Here is a 17,447-nt window from a genome sequence, read left to right as displayed (position 1 = left end):
GAAACTTAAAATGGGGAGATTTGAAATTCAAAATGTATTGGGAATTATCCTAAGAGTATTATATAACTATATAAGAGAAAAGTGAAGATGAACTAAGAGATGTCAAGAGGGTTTTATTATTATTAATCTGTGTATGTGTGTGTGTGTGTGTGTGTGTGTGTATATATATATATATATATATATATATATATATATATATATATATATATATATATATATATATATATATATATATATATATATATATTTGTTTTCTTAAGTTTTCATGGGTATTTATATGTATGGTATTCAGCTTTCATTATAGTTGTGCTTTTAAAGTTGTAGCAATGTTTCAGCAGAATCTCATCTGCCATCATCAGGCTGCTGTATTGTGTTCATCCTGATTGGTTGGGAGTCTTGGTCTGTGTTTATTGGACCAAGACTCTCAACCAATCAGGATGAAGAAAAAACCATTCTGGCACAGCGTAGGCTAGCACCAAATTTAAAACAGAAACGGCTGTGAACCTCCGGTTTGAGCAACAGACCGAAACCTCATCTCTGTGAGGCTTTGATCCATGCTCGCCGCTGGAGCGCCCCGAGCCGGCTGGTTTCGGGGCTAAGCCACCCCGTAGAGGTGGTGAAGATGGGGGAGACTGCCAGCAGGGTTGAGGAGAGCCGCATCTCTCCTCCCCAGCTGGCCATTACTCCCTTTCCCGAAGGCAGTTGCAGCGGTGGTCAGAAATGGCCACCACAAAAAAGAACTCGACCAGAAAAGAATGTGCAGGAGGAAGATAAAAAGAGAAAGTTTTGGTTGACTGGGTCAAACAGCAAAAGCAACAAATAAGGTACCCTGGAATTGAAACTGTTAAAAACCAATAACATTGTTCCCTAAGAAGATTTTTAAGCTGCGAAGGAGAGAGAAAAGGAAAAGATTTGGTTTTCTCCTTTTCCTATACTGACAGCTAAGAGACTTAAGCAAGAAATTGGAAAAAAATCCACTTTGACATCAATAGGCATTTAATGCTGAAAATAAAAAGTCAAAGGGATAATACAGATTTCTGGATAATTAAAAGTTTTTGAAAACAGGAAAGGAGAGAAAAAGAATAAAAGGGTAAGATCTGGAAGGGAGGAGACTGCCTGGAATTAAAAAAGAACTTACAGCAAAATCTCAACAAGACTTCCAAAAGATACATTCTAACTGAAATATCGCAACAAAAACCCCAGGAAGAGAAAGTCGAAAAAGAAATAAGAAGATATAACTTGGGACTATCTGGATTACTTGATGATTTCTGGATTTTTGGTTATTGTTTTGAATGACTAAAATCAATCGGGAGGTTGTTTAAAACTGTTTAAAATGGCTCTACTTTTAGAAGAACTGAAAATGGAACTTAAAAAGTACAAAGAAGATGCACAAGAACGGAGAGGTTCTTTTGGCTTCGTATTTCAGTTTTTAGAAATGGAGATTTGGAATGATGAGAAACAACAAGAAATGCCTGCAGAATAAGAAGATTGCGACAAAGAAGAAGCCATCTTTAACGAACAAGTAATCTTAGATGGGGGAAAGGGGGGAAAGAGAATGGAAAGTTTAAGATTGGGAAAAACAACTCCAAAAAAAAATAGAGTGAAAAATAAGTATAAAATCAGAAAGCAACAGAAGAGGGAAATGCAGAAGAGAGAATTAGAACTAGAGAGACAAGGGGGTAAAAAGGGGAGGGAGAAGATGAGAGGGAAGAAAAGAAAGGGAAAAAAGTTATAAAGGACAGAAGCAAAATATAGAGAAACAGTGCCTATTTAGAGATAATGGGTGAAAACAATGGAAAAAGGGATTCTGCAAAGGTGCATAAGATAGTATGGTTATATTAGAAGCAGAAATAATTTTAGAAAATATGAAACAATGTATGATTAAAATATCTGATAAAATAGCTATCGTAATTCAGTGGAATGCTTGTCAATAAATAAATGTAACAAAAGGTATATTTAATGATTTATAAAACATATGTAAAGAGAAATAAGGGAAAAATTAATTATGGAGATTATATGTGTTTTTAAGGAAATATGATATTTAATTGAAAAGAAGTGTTAAAGATGTTAAGATTTTAATTATTATTAATGATAGAACAACTGGAATGGAATGAGGGTTTATAATTACATATATTTACAATCTTTTTTTTTTTTAAAGAATATAGTGTGTATTATAAGAATGTACCAAGCAGAATTCGATTGGAAGTTATGTATTATGTATTATATTGAAGGTCATAAACTTAAGGTATATATTGAAGTTGAAATAAGAGTTGAATGGATGTAATTAAAAGATATAAAGGTGTCATACTCCAATTAGTAACTACAGGAGAAAATTTGTTTAATGAGAAAAGATAATATGAAATTGAAACAGAATAGACAAAAGTATAAATATAATGATTTGAATTGAGATGAGATAATCAAAATAAAATTGAGAAAATTAAAAGAGGGGAAAAACTATATAGAAAATGTAAAATAGTATAAGATATGGAATAGAATACAAAAAGGAGCATGAAACTGAGTTTTGTGTCTATATAAAGAAGTTCAACCTGGGACCATGCTATTTTCAAAAAAGATGTTTTACTTGTATTTTGTATGTGTGAAAACCCAAATAAAACTTTATTAAAAAAAAACAAACAGAAACGGCTGTGAAAGTCTGTCTCACAGATGAACACTATACAGAAGCCTGATAATGGCAAATGAGATCCTGCCAAAACGTTGCTACAACTTTAAAAGCACAACTATAATGACATGGGAAAATACCCAAACAAAGTTGAATACCATACATATAAATACCCACGAAAACTTAAGAAAACATATACACTGCTCACAAAAATAAAGGGAACACTTAAACAACACAATGTAACTCCAAGTTAATCACACTTCTGTGAAATCAAACTGTCCACTTAGGTAGCAACACTGATTGACAATCAATTTCACATGCTGTTGTGCAAATGGAATAGACAACAGGTGGAAAGCAGAGGCAGTTAGCAAGACATCCCCAATAAAGGAGTGGTTCTGCAGGTGGTGACCACAGACCACTTCTCAGTTCCTATGCTTTCTGGCTGATGGTTTGGTCACTTTTGAATGCTGGCGGTGCTTTCACTATAGTGGTAGCATGAGATGCAGTCTACAACCCACACAAGTGGCTCAGGTAGTGCAGCTCATCCAGGATGGCACATCAATGCGAGCTGTGGCAAGAAGGTTCGCTGTGTCTGTCAGCGTAGTGTCCAGAGCATGGAGGCGCTACCAGGAGACAGGCCAGTACATCAGGAGACGTGGAGGAGGCCGTAGGAGGGCAACAACCCAGCATCAGGACCACTACCTCCGCCTTTGTGCAAGGAGGGACAGGAGGAGCACTGCCAGAGCCCTGCAAAATGACCTCCAGTGGACCACAAATGTGTATGTGGCTGCTCAAACGGTCAGAAACAGACTCCATGAGGGTGGTATGAGGGCCCGACGTCCACAGGTGGGGGTTGTGCTTAGAGCCCAACACCATGCAGGACATTTGGCATTTGCCAGAGAACACCAAGATTGGCAAAGTCACCACTGGAGCCCTGTGATCTTCACAGATGAAAGCAGGTTCACACTGAGCACATGTAACAGACGTGACAGGTTCTGGAGACACCGTGGAGAACGTTCTGCTGCCTGCAACATCCTCCAGCATGACCAGTTTGGCAGTGTGTCAGTAATGGTGTGGGGTGGCATTTCTTTATGGGGCCGCACAGCCCTCCATGTGCTCACCAGAGGTAGCCTGACTGCCATTAGGTACCGAGATGAGATCCTCAGACCCCTTGTGAGACCATATGCTGGTGCGGTTGGCCCTGGGTTCCTCCTAATGCAAGACAATGCTAGACCTCATGTGGCTGGAGTGTGTCAGCAGTTCCTGCAAGACGAAGGCATTGATGCTATGGACTGGCCTGCCGTTCCCCAGACCTGAATCCAATTGAGCACATCTGGGACATCATGTCTCGCTCCATCCACCAATGCCACGTTGCACCACAGACTGTCCAGGAGTTGGGGGATGCTTTAGTCCAGGTGTGGGAGAGGATCCCTCAGGAGACCATCCGCCACCTCATCAGGAGCATGCCCAGGGGTTGTAGGGAAGTCATACAGGCACGTGGAGGCCACACACACTACTGAGCCTCATTTTGACTTGTTTTAAGGACATTACATCAAAGTTGGATCAGCTTGTAGTATTGTTTTCCACTTCAATTTTGAGTGTAACTCCAAAGCCAGACCTCCATGGGTTGCTAAATTTGATTTCCATTGATAATTTTTGTGTGACTTTGTTGTCAACACATTCAACTATGTAATGAACAAAGTATTTAATAAGAATATTTCATTCATTCAGATCTAGGATGTCTTATTTTTGTGTTCCCTTTATTTTTTTGAGCAGTGTACGGACACAATACAGAAGCCTGATGATGGCAGATGAGATTCTGCTGAAACGTTGCTACAACTTTAAAAGAACTACAATGACGTGGGAAAATACCCAACCAAGCCGAACACCATACATGTAAGTACCACTGAAAACTTAAGAAAATATATATATATATATATATATATATATATATATATATATATATATATATATATATATATATATATATATATGTGTGTGTGTGTGTGTGTGTGTATGTATGTATGTATGTATGTATGTATGTATGTGTATGTATGTATGTAGGTAGGTAGGTAGGTGTGTGTGTGTGTATATATATATATATATATATATATATATATATATATATATATACACATACATACATACATACATACATATACATAAACATACACACACACACACACACACACACATATATATATATATATACAATTGACTAAACAAAGGATATGAGAAAATAAAAAATATGAATCATATTGGAATTTTATAATGAGAATATTATATTATAAATAAAATGAGAATATTATATTATAAATAAAAATAGGGGAATGAAATTTTATTTAAATTACAGGGGTAAAATTTGGCTATGTGGAAATAAAGAAAAACTATGAAATGGTTATATGAATAGTGTTGGAATAAATATAAGACATATTGTAGATTGAGGAATACACCATGTGGATTCTAAATATATTAATTTTACTTTAATCTTGCTCTTTTTTGGTTTGTTTACTATATATTGGTCTTGCGTTAATTAATGAAGATAATAATGCATAAGGTAAAATAAAATAGGTGGTAAGCTGAAAATGGAAATAATAGGGGATAAAGAATTGAAAATATATGTGAGGAAATTATTTTGATATTGAATTAATGAATTGAAATATGAAATGGAAATTTATTTGAAGACTAGTGGAGTGGATAATAATTTGATGTGTTATTAAATAAGAAAGTTGAATATGTAAGTATGACTATGTATAAACGTTGTAATCTGGAATCACGTTGCTCACGTGAAGAGATGTGTAAAAAATAAAAACAAAGAACTTTTATTTTAAAAAATTCTGTTCCTAGATACTCCTTAAAAACCTTCCAGAGGTCTGAGAGTTGTAATCCCACATACACCTGGAGGGTTTCACTAAGGAGGTGTCTCTATAAGAGTCTATATAAGGATGACCTTTGGAGACAGACAGGTAGAAGAACCAAAGACTAGGGAACGATGAGGTAAGAGGGCTGAGAAGGTGCCTCACATCCTGGACATAAACTGTTTCAACTCCTCCCCCCCCCCCAGGATGCAGCTATAGGGCACTGCACGCCAAAACAATGAGACATAAAAATAGGGGGGGGGGATTTGATCCATGTCACCACTCTGCTGAACACTTAATCCCCACGGTCTCATTTCTCAGGGGTCCCTAATCCCACTAATCAGTGGGCCATGAGGTGTTTGCAACCGGGCCACAGAAACGGCAGGTGGGTGAGCACGCACATGCGCATCCCCACTTGCACAAGCAGGGGAGCGCATATGCACCTGCCGTTTGTGCAAATGGAGCTGCGTGCACACACACACGCTTGTCGGCCACTCATGCAGAACCATTCCCTCTCCCCCAACTCCCTCTTGCTGGTCTGCAAAGCCGAAAAGTTTGGGGAACTCTGTCATTTCCCATCTTTTCTCATCTCCTCATCTTTCCTACTCTCTTCTCCTTATTGGTTGGTTTCTTAGGGTTTATCAATAGTTGTTTGTAACTTACGATTAGTGATTGTAACTATGATGTAACCTACTGTATGACCTATTATTTGATGTTTATCAGAGGTGGGATTCAGCTGGTTAGCTAGCTGAATCTAGCTAACTAGCCAACTAGCTGAATCCCACCTCTGATGAACTGCACGAAAAGGAACTCTGTTTCGTTTCAAAGAGAGCATCGCAGAGGCTCAACTCTCAGGGACAGGATGGGAAATTGGACCAGCCACCCACTGCCCTCGAGGAAGTCTTGGAGAAATTCCCGGGGAGGCACCAACCTTGCTCAGCTTGGGCCTGTCGTAGGGCAAATGTCGATCGATGGTGCACATCACAATCCTGTCCGAGAAGCCCTCTTGGCGGAGAGTCTCTGCACACACCAACCCAGCAGGACCTGCCATAGGAAGAGACTGCCAGTGGAAGCATCCATCCTTTGGCAGCTGAGAATTCCCCATTAGGTCTTCTCCGCCTTCCTCCCAGAGTGGCAATAGCAATAGCCCTTAGACTTCACAGTGCTTTATTCATTTGCACCAAGACAAAGTCCTTGGGTGTCCAGTCATACTTGGCCAATAAAGAATTCTATTCTATATTCTATTCTATTCTATTCTATTCTATTCTATTCTATTCTATTCTATTCTATTCTATTCTGTTCTGTTCTGTTCTGTTCTGTTCTGTTCTGTTCTGTTTTGATTTGTTCTATTCTATTCTATTCTATTCTATTCTATTCTATTCTATTCTATTCTATTCTATTCTATTCTATTCCATATTCTATTCCATATTCTATTCTATTCTACTCTACTCTACTCTACTCTACTCTACTCTACTCTACTCTATGCCTCTCTAATTGGTTTGTAGAGTCAGCCTCTTCCCTCAACAATCTAGGCCCTCATTTTACCCGCCTGGGAAGGACGGAAGGCTGAGTCAACCTTGAGCCTGGTGAGATTCGATCTGCCAAATTGATACGATGCTCCCAGGAAGCAGGAACGGTGTTGCCACAGCACAGAGGCACCAATTCAGCTGGACAACTATTTGATTTGGAGGTTTGATCCAAAAACAATTCTACAGAATCCCCAGACTGAATGGATGTTTCAGAATAAAGGAGAAAGCCCACCTGAATGACTGAATCAGGGCTTCCATAATTGGATGTTGTTGTGAGTTTTCTCCACAGAGCAAAACCAGATTCATTTGGGGCATCTGAAGGGAGGGGTGGACATCCCTGCTCCTTGAACCACGTAGTGGAGCCTCCAGCAGGGCACCCATCCAAGCAGGGCTCTGACCCACCCCCGCCCCCAAGTTGAGACCTCCACCCTTGGGCACCTCCTGTCTCCACCAGCCGGTACCTGCCCCAATGATGAGCACGTTGGTGCTGCTGATGCTGTAGTTGCTCAGCGAGATGCATTTTGCCATCACCTTCGTCCGCTTCTGGGCTTGAAGAGCCTGGGGTCCAAGAAGGGGCCATGTCAGCTCAGTCCCAAACTGAAGCATGCAGCATATCAATCCCTACCCCTCTTTTCCAAGTCTCCTCCCACTAGGACCTAAGTTGAAGAGGTGGACTTCAACACCTAGAATTCTTGTGCTAGTGGGGGGAAGAATCTGGGATTTGAAGGCATCCAGCCTGTGAAAGGCTGCTCTACACACAATTAGTTAGTTAGCAATAGCCCTTAGACTTATATACCACTTCATAATGCTTCCCAGACCTCTCTAAGTGGTTTACAAAGTCGGCCTATGGCCCCCAACAATCTGGCTCCTCATTTTAACCACCTCGGAAGGATGGAAATCTGAGTCAACCTCAAGCCGGTCAGGATTGAATTCCTGGCAGTGGGCAGAGTTTGCCTGCAATACTGCATTCTAACCACTGCGCACCATGAAAGGAAGGAAGGAAGGAAGGGAGGGAGGGAGGGAGGGAGGGAGGGAGGAAGGAAGGAAGGAAGGAAGGAAGGAAGGAAGGAAGGAAGGAAGGAAGGAAGGAAGGAAGGAAGGAAGGAAGGAAGGAAGAGCAATAGCACTTAGACTTATTTGCCTCTTCACAATGCTTTGCAGCCCTCGCTAAGTGGCTGAGTCAACCTTGAGCTGGTTAAGATCGAACTCCTGGATTCAGCAGTGAGTTAGCCTGCAGTACTGCAGTCTAACCACTGCACCACCACGACTCCTGTTAGTTAGTTAGTTAGTTAGTTAGTTAGTTAGTTAGTTGAGTTATATGGCTACCTATGTCCCTTTTATGTGACTGTAGGTGGTTTACAATCAAATAATTAAAATACACAACAGAAAAAGTAGAGACTAAAAATTAAATTAAATTAAATACATAGCACCGGGGCATTAACTAACCCGTCACTCTCACAGTTAGAAGATGGGCTCTATCCCATGCCTTTTGAGGCACAAAGATAAGGTTGCAAGACCTTACAAAAGGCCAACAGTGAGGTCGCCAGTCTAATCTTAGAGGGGATTATGTTTGAAAGGGTGGTTGCCCTGGCAGGAAAAGCTCTCTAGGGTACCCAGAGAATGCCCCTCCTGCCAGCTCAATGGGGCAAGGATGTTTAAAGACAAATCTGCTAAATGCTGGAAGTGCCACCAGATACCTGGGTCATGTTATCATATGTGGTGGACCTGCTCAAAAGCAAAAAAAAATACTAGACAAAAATCCATACGTGGTGGGAAAAAATGATAAAACAACATATTGATTTAAAACCAGAAATATTTCATTGGGGATTCTATCCGAAAAATACAGTAAGGAAAATGCATATTTAGTTATTCATATATTAACTGCTACTAGAATTGTATTTGTACAAAATTGGAAAAGTGAAGAGATACCTCCAGATGAGAATGTGATTAGGAATATATTAGAATGTGTGGAAATTAATAGATTAACGCTGGCAATTAAGGAGAAAGAGCAAACTGAATACTATATGATATGGGATCTATTTTACCAATGGTTAAATAATAAAAATGGAAGTTAGAAATAGGGAAACAAGATAAAGAAGAGAAGAGTTAAAAGAGATAAGTAAATATTATGACTATAATATTTATTGAATATTAACATATATATATATATATATATATATATATATATATATATATATATATATAATTATTGAATATTAAATAATATTGAATATTATTATGTTAATATTGTAGAATTAATATGTGGAATATTATTATGTTAAAGGTTGCAGAATCAATATTAATTTAACGAAGGATGTTGTAATTTTGATTATTGTTTAACAAAGATATTGATACCCAGACAACACACTGTTCAACTGAAGATGGAATGAGTATATTAAAAATAAAAATATATATAATATAATAATAATAGGGCAGGAAGATAACAAAAATGCAGATTAATCAGTGCAGCACCATAAACTACCCATGCTGGCTGGGGAATTCTGGGAGTTGTCCACAAGTCTTAAAATTGCCAAATTTGGAGGTCTCTGGTGTAGGAAATGCCAGACAGGTGGGAACCCTCTTTCTGCCCGCTATTTCGCACTGGCGTTGGACATAGCAAACTTGTGGATTGAACTGAGTGCAACAACACAGCAATTGTGATTTGTAAAACCTGGTTTAGGGATAGCAGATTGCATTAACCTAGCCCCAACTCCTACGATCAATGGGAAGGAGTCTGCTAGTACCCTTTCCATCAAATCCATGTTAATGAAAGGCACCAGGGGTCAGGAACTGCAGCTCACAAAAGCTCCATCTTTTAAGCAAAGATGTTCACCTGAAAAGGTACCACCAAGGAGGAACAGCCTGCTCCTCGAGGGGCTCCACTACCAGTGGCCAGTGCATGCCTGGACCTCTCGACAGTCCCACCCAGAGCCACCAGCCTCTTTGTCCTGCAAACTCTCCTGACTGCCCGAGGGAAGCTGCCCTGAAGAGTAAATGCCCAGGGGTTCAAGTGGGGTGGGGCAGGATGGTACTCCTTACAGCTCACCTGTTTGCTTGCTCGGATGTACACTTTTTCCTTCTCGATTTTCACCTAGAAAGAGAAAGAATGCCTTTGTCAACTCCTCTTTTTGTGTTGTACTATTTGTGTTGTACACTTCAAGAAGTGAGGGGAGCCAAATGCCAACTCATAAAATAATTCTATGGTCTTTTTAGAGTTGCCAACAGAAAGAGAGGGGGGAACAATGTGACAGCTTGCAACCGAAACTGCATTCCATAAATGTTTTCAAAGATAGTAACTGTGATCAAAGTTTCTGCCACGCAAAATTCTAACTGGAAAGTATGATTGATGACTCTTGGCTATGGATGTGTCTCATTGGAGAATATGAATTACAATACACCCAGGGGAAAACCAGGGTCAAGGGTGACAGTGAATTATGTGTCTCAGAGTCGGCTGTACCCAGGCAGTACCAGACAGTTTAACCCCCAATAAATCCTTTTTAAGTTTTGGAAGTTTGGCTTGAGACTCATGATTTAATTGGAGTTAAGTGCCAGAATCCTGACAGCCTTCATGTTTCATGATGTAACTTTCACCCTCATTAAAATAAGGGTCTGATTATTCTAAACCTAATCCAGCTGCCCCACAACCCAATGAAAAACAAGTTGTCTTCGGGGGAAACGGTATCAAGAGGATGGCAGAAGAAGAATGCCCAACCTGACCCAGCAGAGGCTCAGAGTTGCCTCCAAAGTTTTCCCAGATCCAAGGATCGATGGTCATCCCCAACACATGGTCACTTCAGCTTCCCTTGGAAATCTTTAACAGGTGCTGGATCACCATCTCTCAGAGGTGCTCCAGGGCATCCTGCCCAGGTTTGGCTACATGCAGGGGTGGGCTGCTATCAGTTCGCCCCAGTTCAGGCAACCTGTAGCTAACAGGTAGCTAATTTTATGGCCGGTTCAGCGAACCCACATATCCCACCCCTGGCTGGCCCCACCCACCCCTCCCCTCCCCTCCCCTCCCCTCTCCTCTCAGGAGTCCCCACGCAGCCCGTTTTGGATGCAGGTAAGTGCACGTGGAGGGCGAAAAATGGGCCTCCCGGAAGTTCAGGAAGGCCGGAAATGGGCCCATTTCCAGCTACCAGAGAGCCTCCAGGGCCCAGGGAGGGTGAAAAAGGCCCCCCGCCATGGTGCAGGAGGCAGACTAGGCCACGCCCACCATGGCCACGCCCACCCAACAACCAGGCAGAGAAACCCATTGCTAAAATTTTTGAAGCCCATCCCTGGCTACATGACCTCTAAGTTCCCTTCCAATCCTAGGATTGTATGAGTAAGACCAAAGAAAGAGTCTCAGAGCCAAGAGTTGGTTAGGCCTTTGTGGGACAGATCAGGTAGAGCTCCTTATGCGCCATTATGTCCATGGCCGCTGACAAGGAGGCTGTGTGTGTGTGTGTGTTTTGTGTAGACTGTCATCTCCTTTCGGCCCCTCTATAATTTATCTCCATGACCTGGAGGACTGACAGGGCAGAGCTGGGCTCCTCAGGCACCGTTTGGGTCCCAATCTGCCTCTTTCTTGCCCATCCTGACTTCACCTTGGAACCTCAGTTGACCTGGCCAAGGTGTATGAAGGGAAAACTCCCCCACAAAAGCCTTTGACAGCCCCCAGTTCAAGGAGTCCCAGTCTGTAAACTTTTCAGGGTTTCTCAATCTTGGCCACTTGAAGATGTATGGACTTCATGAGGCCTGGGGAATTCTGGGAATTGAAGTCCACCTATCTTCAAGTGGACAAGGTTGAGAAATTCAGGTCTAGGGATTAAAGGGAGTGGCTTTCTGGGATATTGCCCAGGGACCACCTGGCTCAATAGACCGAAGGAGGCAATTTGTCTGACACTCTGCAAACTCGGATGGTGTTGTGGTTTGCTGGCAGCCTGCGGAGACGGCATTGGAATCGGATAGTGGGGAAGAACAGAGACCAATCCAGGAGTCTGGAGACGACTCGGATGAGGATCCTCCGTCCAATGCAGAGATGGGGCCAGGGCCATCTGGGAGTGGGGTGCTGACTCTGGAGCCTCCGGAGTCTGGCAGCAGCGAGGCAGAGGACCCAGGGGAGCCTGTTCCCAGTGCGCATGTGCGCAGAACTGCTAGAAGGCGAGAGCAGCTTAGACAAAAGGGGCGACTCGGGAGTGAGGCTTAGAGGTGGTTGCCCCTCCCATAAAAGTCAGGCCAAGGTGACAAAACCTTTGCAGGAAGCAAAGTAGTTTGATTGGTTCTGAGTCATCCTTGAAGCTCTGTGTACTTTGGTTGTTTTTTTCTTGTACTTCAGTTGGTTTCTTTTATAGTTAATTGGATACTTCTCTTTTTGGCAGCATTCCACAGAATTAAAAGATGTGTGCTTATCTTGGGGGACTGTTTGAGCTTAATTCCAGCTGGGAATGAAAACAATTCCCAGCATTGCAATAAAATAGGTTTTGTTTTTAAAACAAATTTGTGAATAATTACGATTTACAAAGCCTGGGTCAAAACAGATGGGGGTTGGGAGTGGGGTGGATAGCTGCAGATTCCCAGGGACAGATGTTGTTTTCCTCCTGGCTTGCTGTTAAACTGAAGACCTCTCACCTGGAATTTGGGGAGACTATCCAGCCCTGGGAAGTCTTCGATATCACCAGTGCCGATGTTGAAGCAAGCCCCGTGCCAGGGGCAACGGACCCGGCCTTTGGACAAGACCCCTGCAGGGGGACCCCAAGAAAGAAACAGCAAAATTAGCTCCCCCTCTTGGCTGGAAGTAGGCCAACCTTTGCTGCTTTGAAACAAAAAAGAGGTAGCTGAACAGAAAGTAAGATTTGCCATGAATTAAACATTGCAAGAGGAGAGCTGGGTTAATTCTATAGCAGTGTCTCTCAACCTTAGCAGCTTTAAGAACTGGGCCTGGCTAGTCTAGGGAAGAGAAGGACCACGGGAGACAGGATAGCAATCTTCCAGTATTTGAAGGGCTGCCCCAGAGAGGAGGAAGGGGGTCAACCTGTTTTCCAAAGCAGCCGAAGGCCAGACAAGGAAGAATGGATGGAAACTGATCAAGGAGAGATTCAACCTGGAAATAAGCAGGATTTTTTCTGACAGTGAGAATCAACCGTTGGAACAGAAGTTGCCTTTGGAAGTTGTGGGAGCTTCATCCCTGGAGGCTTTCATGAAGAGACCGGACTGCCATGTATCAGAAATGGTGTAATAGGGTCTCCTGCTTGGACAGGGGGGGTTGGACTAGATGACCTACAAGGTTCCTTCCAACTCTGTTAATCTATATCTGTATCATATGCTGGCTATACAAATGGACAACCTTCATGGGGAGGAGATAATTTTTCAAGATCCTTGTAGACATCCCATCAGGAATCCACCAAGGACCAATTATACTCTAGAGCGGTTTTGCTCACCTGTTTGGAAGGGGGTAGGAGAGGAATAAAACCTACACGCCATGGCTCTGGTGTGGATTAACGAAGGGGGAAAAACAGTCCCTTTGCAGGGACCACCAGAAAGGTTTAAAACATGAGGTGACTGAGAAGCAGACAAACCTACCTGGGATCAAACAACGAGTGACAGGATCTTCTAGTCTAGCGTTCTTACTGCTTTCAAGAGCCTTGCAGGTTTCTTCTTTGGGCAAACAATGGTCAGAACTTCCCTAAGCCTTTTTCAGGCCAGTCTTGCACAGACATCTTCTAGCTCAGGGGCCTCCAACCTTGGCAGCTTCAAGACTTGTGAACTTCAACTCCTAGAACTCCTCAGCAAAGCTGGCTGAGGAACTCTGGGAGTTGACGTCCACAAGTCTTAAAGTTGCCACGGTTGGGGACCCATGTTCTAGCTAACCCCGACTCCTAACCCTGACTCCTGCTCTGGGGCGGGTGGAGTAAAACACACCTTTCACCAGTGGGGCGCCGTAGTGAGGACACTTGTGGCCCATGGCATAAAACTCTCCATTTTCTTTCACCAGCAGAGCCTTCCCACAGCCCAGGTCAACTTCTCGCATCCTAGGGAGAACAAGAAGGAGCATTGTTAAACATCTTTTCCATGCAGACCTGACTTTGCCAGAAGCCCAGCAGAACAAGAACAGCCTGTGATGGGACCCACATGGAAGGAAGTGAGCTTAAGTGAGAGGCAGAACTGTCTGGCTAGATCTCAGCAAACTTCCCTCTGGATGAGCTACATTCAGCCGGTTCTGACCAGTTCTGGAGAGCCGGTAGCAGAAATTTTGGGTAGTTCGGAAAACCAGCCAACCCCACCTCTGACTGGCCCCGCCAACCCCATCTCTTCTCTGCCTCCCACTGAGTCCCAGCTGATCGGCTGGGTCTCCTTTGGTTGCCCTGCACAGGAGCTGGAAAGCAGGTCAGTGGGGTGGGGAGGGAAGGGGGATTTTGCAGTATATCCTTCCCCTGCCACACCCACCAAGCCACGCCCACAGAACCGGTAGTAAAAAAATTTGAATCCCACCATTCTACACGGCTGTCCTGCAAATCACGAAAACTGGATCCTGTTTTGACCAGCAAGGCTTCCAAAGCAGAGGCAGAAATTAATGCCCAGAATGACACTATGCAAGTTTATTGGTCGGAAATAATCAACGTATAGATAGAAGAGAATATTTGTCACTTAAGGTTGAACTGCAGATCCTTGGTGGCAGGAGTGGGATTCTACCAGTTCGCACCTATTCGCTACAACTGGTTGTTAACATTCTAAGCAGTTTGGAGAACCGGTTGTTAGAAGAAATTACTGGCCTAATCCTGTAAGGAAGGCAGGAAGGAAACATTCTGGTGTTGCTTACAGAAACTGCCTCTCCGTTAACCCTTCTTACATTCTTGACAGGACTAGACTTCCTGTCTCAGGAACGTCTCTGGAGTTTTTTTCCCCTCCTTTGCTGGTCCTTTGCTTGTGTGGAGTGACCATTCAAAGTTACAATGGCACTGAAAAAAGTGACTTATGACCATTTTTCACATTTACGACTGTTGCAGCATCCCCACCGTCATGAGAGGCCAGGCGAGGAGATGTGTGCCTCGATGTGAGTGATATTGAGTTGGCCACGCCTAGCCAATAACATGACCACCAAGCCACGTCCACCCGGTCACATGACCACCAAGCCACACCCACCACTTAAGCCACGCCCACAGAACCAGTTGTTAAAAATTTGAATCCCACCCCTGCTTGGTGGTCTCTGAGCTTAGTAGTTTTCTTGTAGAAGTTTCATTGCCAAACTAAGTAACATCATCAGTGCTCGAAGGGAGTGGGGTTTATGGGGTGGGGGGAGAAGGACTGTGGGGTCCTTGGTGCTCTCTGAGCTTGGTAGTTTTCCTGTAGATGATTCATTAACAAACTAGGTAACATCATCAGTGCTAGCACTGATGATATTACTTACTTGGATAATGAAATGTCTGCAAGAAAACCACCAAGCTCAGAGAGCACCAAGGACCCCACAGTCCTCCTCCTCCTCCTCTTTCTCCTCCCTGCAAACCCCACTCTCTTCTAGCACTGATGACGTTACTTAGTTTGAGAACGAAACTTCTGCATGAAAATAACCAAACTCAGAGAGCAGCTGCAGCAGCACGGGCGACTCGGGAGTAAGGCTGCAAGGTAATGGCCCCTCCCTTAAGAGATAAAAGCCAGCTGAGAAACCAGAGTTCTTTGCAGGAAGCAAAGAAGTTTTTGTACTCAAGCCTTGTGGACGTTTGGATTATCTTGGTTGGTGTTTGGAGACTCTTTGTGTTTGAAATATTTCTTAGTAACTTTATCTCGTGCTCTTGGCAGCCTTGCACAACCTTGGCAAGGCTCGTTTTTATCAGAGACTATTAGTTTGAAACAGCCTTTTAACCGTGAAGGAACGGAATTTGTAAAGAATCATTAGAAGGTTTTGCTGTTACCTCCGTCTGGTGTTTCTTTATGTATACTGAGAGTATTTACACCAAGACAAATTCCTTGTATGTCCAATCACACTTGGCCAATAAACTATTCTATTCTATTCTATTCTATTCTATTCTATTCTATTCTATTCTATTCTATTCTATTCTATTCGAACAAGGTTTGGGTCAGAATACAGAATTCCTCAGCCAGCAAAGCTGGCTGAGGAATTCTGGGAGTTGAAGTCCACGAGTTGCCAAGGTTGGAGACTCCTGGATTAGACGCCATTCTCAGAGAGTGAAGCAAACTTTTGAGCGATAGGCAGAGTTTGCAGAGAGCAAGCCTCCCCCCCACCTCATTTTGATTAAAGCAGCGTTTCTTCAGCCACTTTAAGATGGACTTTAACTCCCAGAAATTTTGCTCACTGGGGGATTCTGGGAGTTGAAGTCCACACACCTTCAAGCAGGTGAAGTTGAGAAACAGTTTTGAAATCCCAAGAAAAAGCCCTGGGCCCCCACTGACTGTCCATTGTCCAGGTCCTTCACGTGGCAAACGGAGGCCTCCACCACATCCTTCACGTTCCGGTAGAGGTTGAGGGCGACCGGGTGCTCCTCCAGCTGGTAATGCCGTGAGGTGCCATTGGCCTTGTAAACAATGGGGCTGGCCTTCCCATTGGGCGACGCCTCCTCTTTGATGCGCTCCTTCTCCGGCAGCACCACCTCGATTTTCACTTCCACTGCAGGAGCAAAGAGACGGAGGTGAGAAGGATGGGGGAGCATTTTCGACGCCGTGAGCTCGAGCCCAACCAATTAAATAGTTGTGCTGGTTAGACAGTACAGAGTTAGTTTAGGAATAAGAGCTGCCCCTAAAGGGAATGCTTCATGGGAGATGTAGTTCATGTCATGTGGTCACATCTGTAATTGGTCAGTGAATTGATCTCTGGTTGGGCTGAAGGAGTTTGGGGGCATTCTTACCTGGACCCCAGCATCATGCTGGAGTTTTCCTTTGCCTTCAACCGAGGACCTGTATATCCTTCACGAGTCAAAAAGAGGGCTGTGAAAATATTTACAGACCCCTCACATCCTGGACATATACTGTTTCAACTCCTACCCTCAAAATGACGCTATAGAGCACTGCACACCAGAACAACTAGAATACAATAGAATACTTTATTGGCCAAGTGTGATTGGACACACAAGGAATTTGTCTTGGTGTAAATATTCTCAGTGTACATAAAAGAAAAGATACATTCATCAAAAGTCAAGAATCATAAGGTGCAACACTTAATGATAGTCATAGGGTACAATAAGCAATCAAATCATACTAGGAAACAGTCAATATAAATTGTAAGGACACTAGCAACAAAGTTACAGTCATACAGTTACAAGTGGGAGGGGAGGGGTGATAAGAAGCGATGCGAAGATTAACAGTTATAGTAGTGCAGACTTTGTAAATAGTTGGACAGTGTTGAGGGAATTATTTGTTTAGCAGAATGATGGCGTTTGGGGGAAAATTGTTGTTGTGTTTAGTTGTTCTGGTGTGCAGGGCTGTATAGCGTTGTTTTGAGGGTAGGAG

General features: G+C 43.1%; 1 protein-coding gene across 4 annotated transcripts in view; it reads right to left on the bottom strand.

Annotated features, from left to right (window-relative positions):
• Positions 1 to 17,447, bottom strand: part of AIFM3 (AIF family member 3) — a 67,456-nt gene that overhangs the window by 26,012 nt on the left and 23,997 nt on the right. The window contains exons 3-8 of one of the 4 annotated variants that reach the window (XM_087943091.1): positions 16,395 to 16,608; positions 13,908 to 14,017; positions 12,618 to 12,727; positions 10,054 to 10,098; positions 7,469 to 7,565; positions 6,410 to 6,522 (exon numbers count right to left, since the gene is read on the bottom strand). In XM_087943091.1, coding sequence (XP_087799217.1) covers positions 6,410 to 6,522; positions 7,469 to 7,565; positions 10,054 to 10,098; positions 12,618 to 12,727; positions 13,908 to 14,017; positions 16,395 to 16,608 — 689 coding nt within the window. Of the gene's footprint in view, positions 1 to 6,409; positions 6,523 to 7,468; positions 7,566 to 10,053; positions 10,099 to 12,617; positions 12,728 to 13,907; positions 14,018 to 16,328; positions 16,609 to 17,447 lie in introns of those variants that run through there. The other 3 variants (XM_087943094.1, XM_087943093.1, XM_087943092.1) reach the window with 3 other exon arrangements.

This window comes from Notechis scutatus, chromosome 13, assembly GCF_049901735.1.
Source record: "Notechis scutatus isolate UNSWTSFEM ecotype Mainland chromosome 13, rNotScu1.2, whole genome shotgun sequence".
Taxonomy (NCBI): Eukaryota; Metazoa; Chordata; class Lepidosauria; order Squamata; family Elapidae; genus Notechis; species Notechis scutatus.
This window is presented reverse-complemented; position numbering and strand designations above follow the sequence as displayed.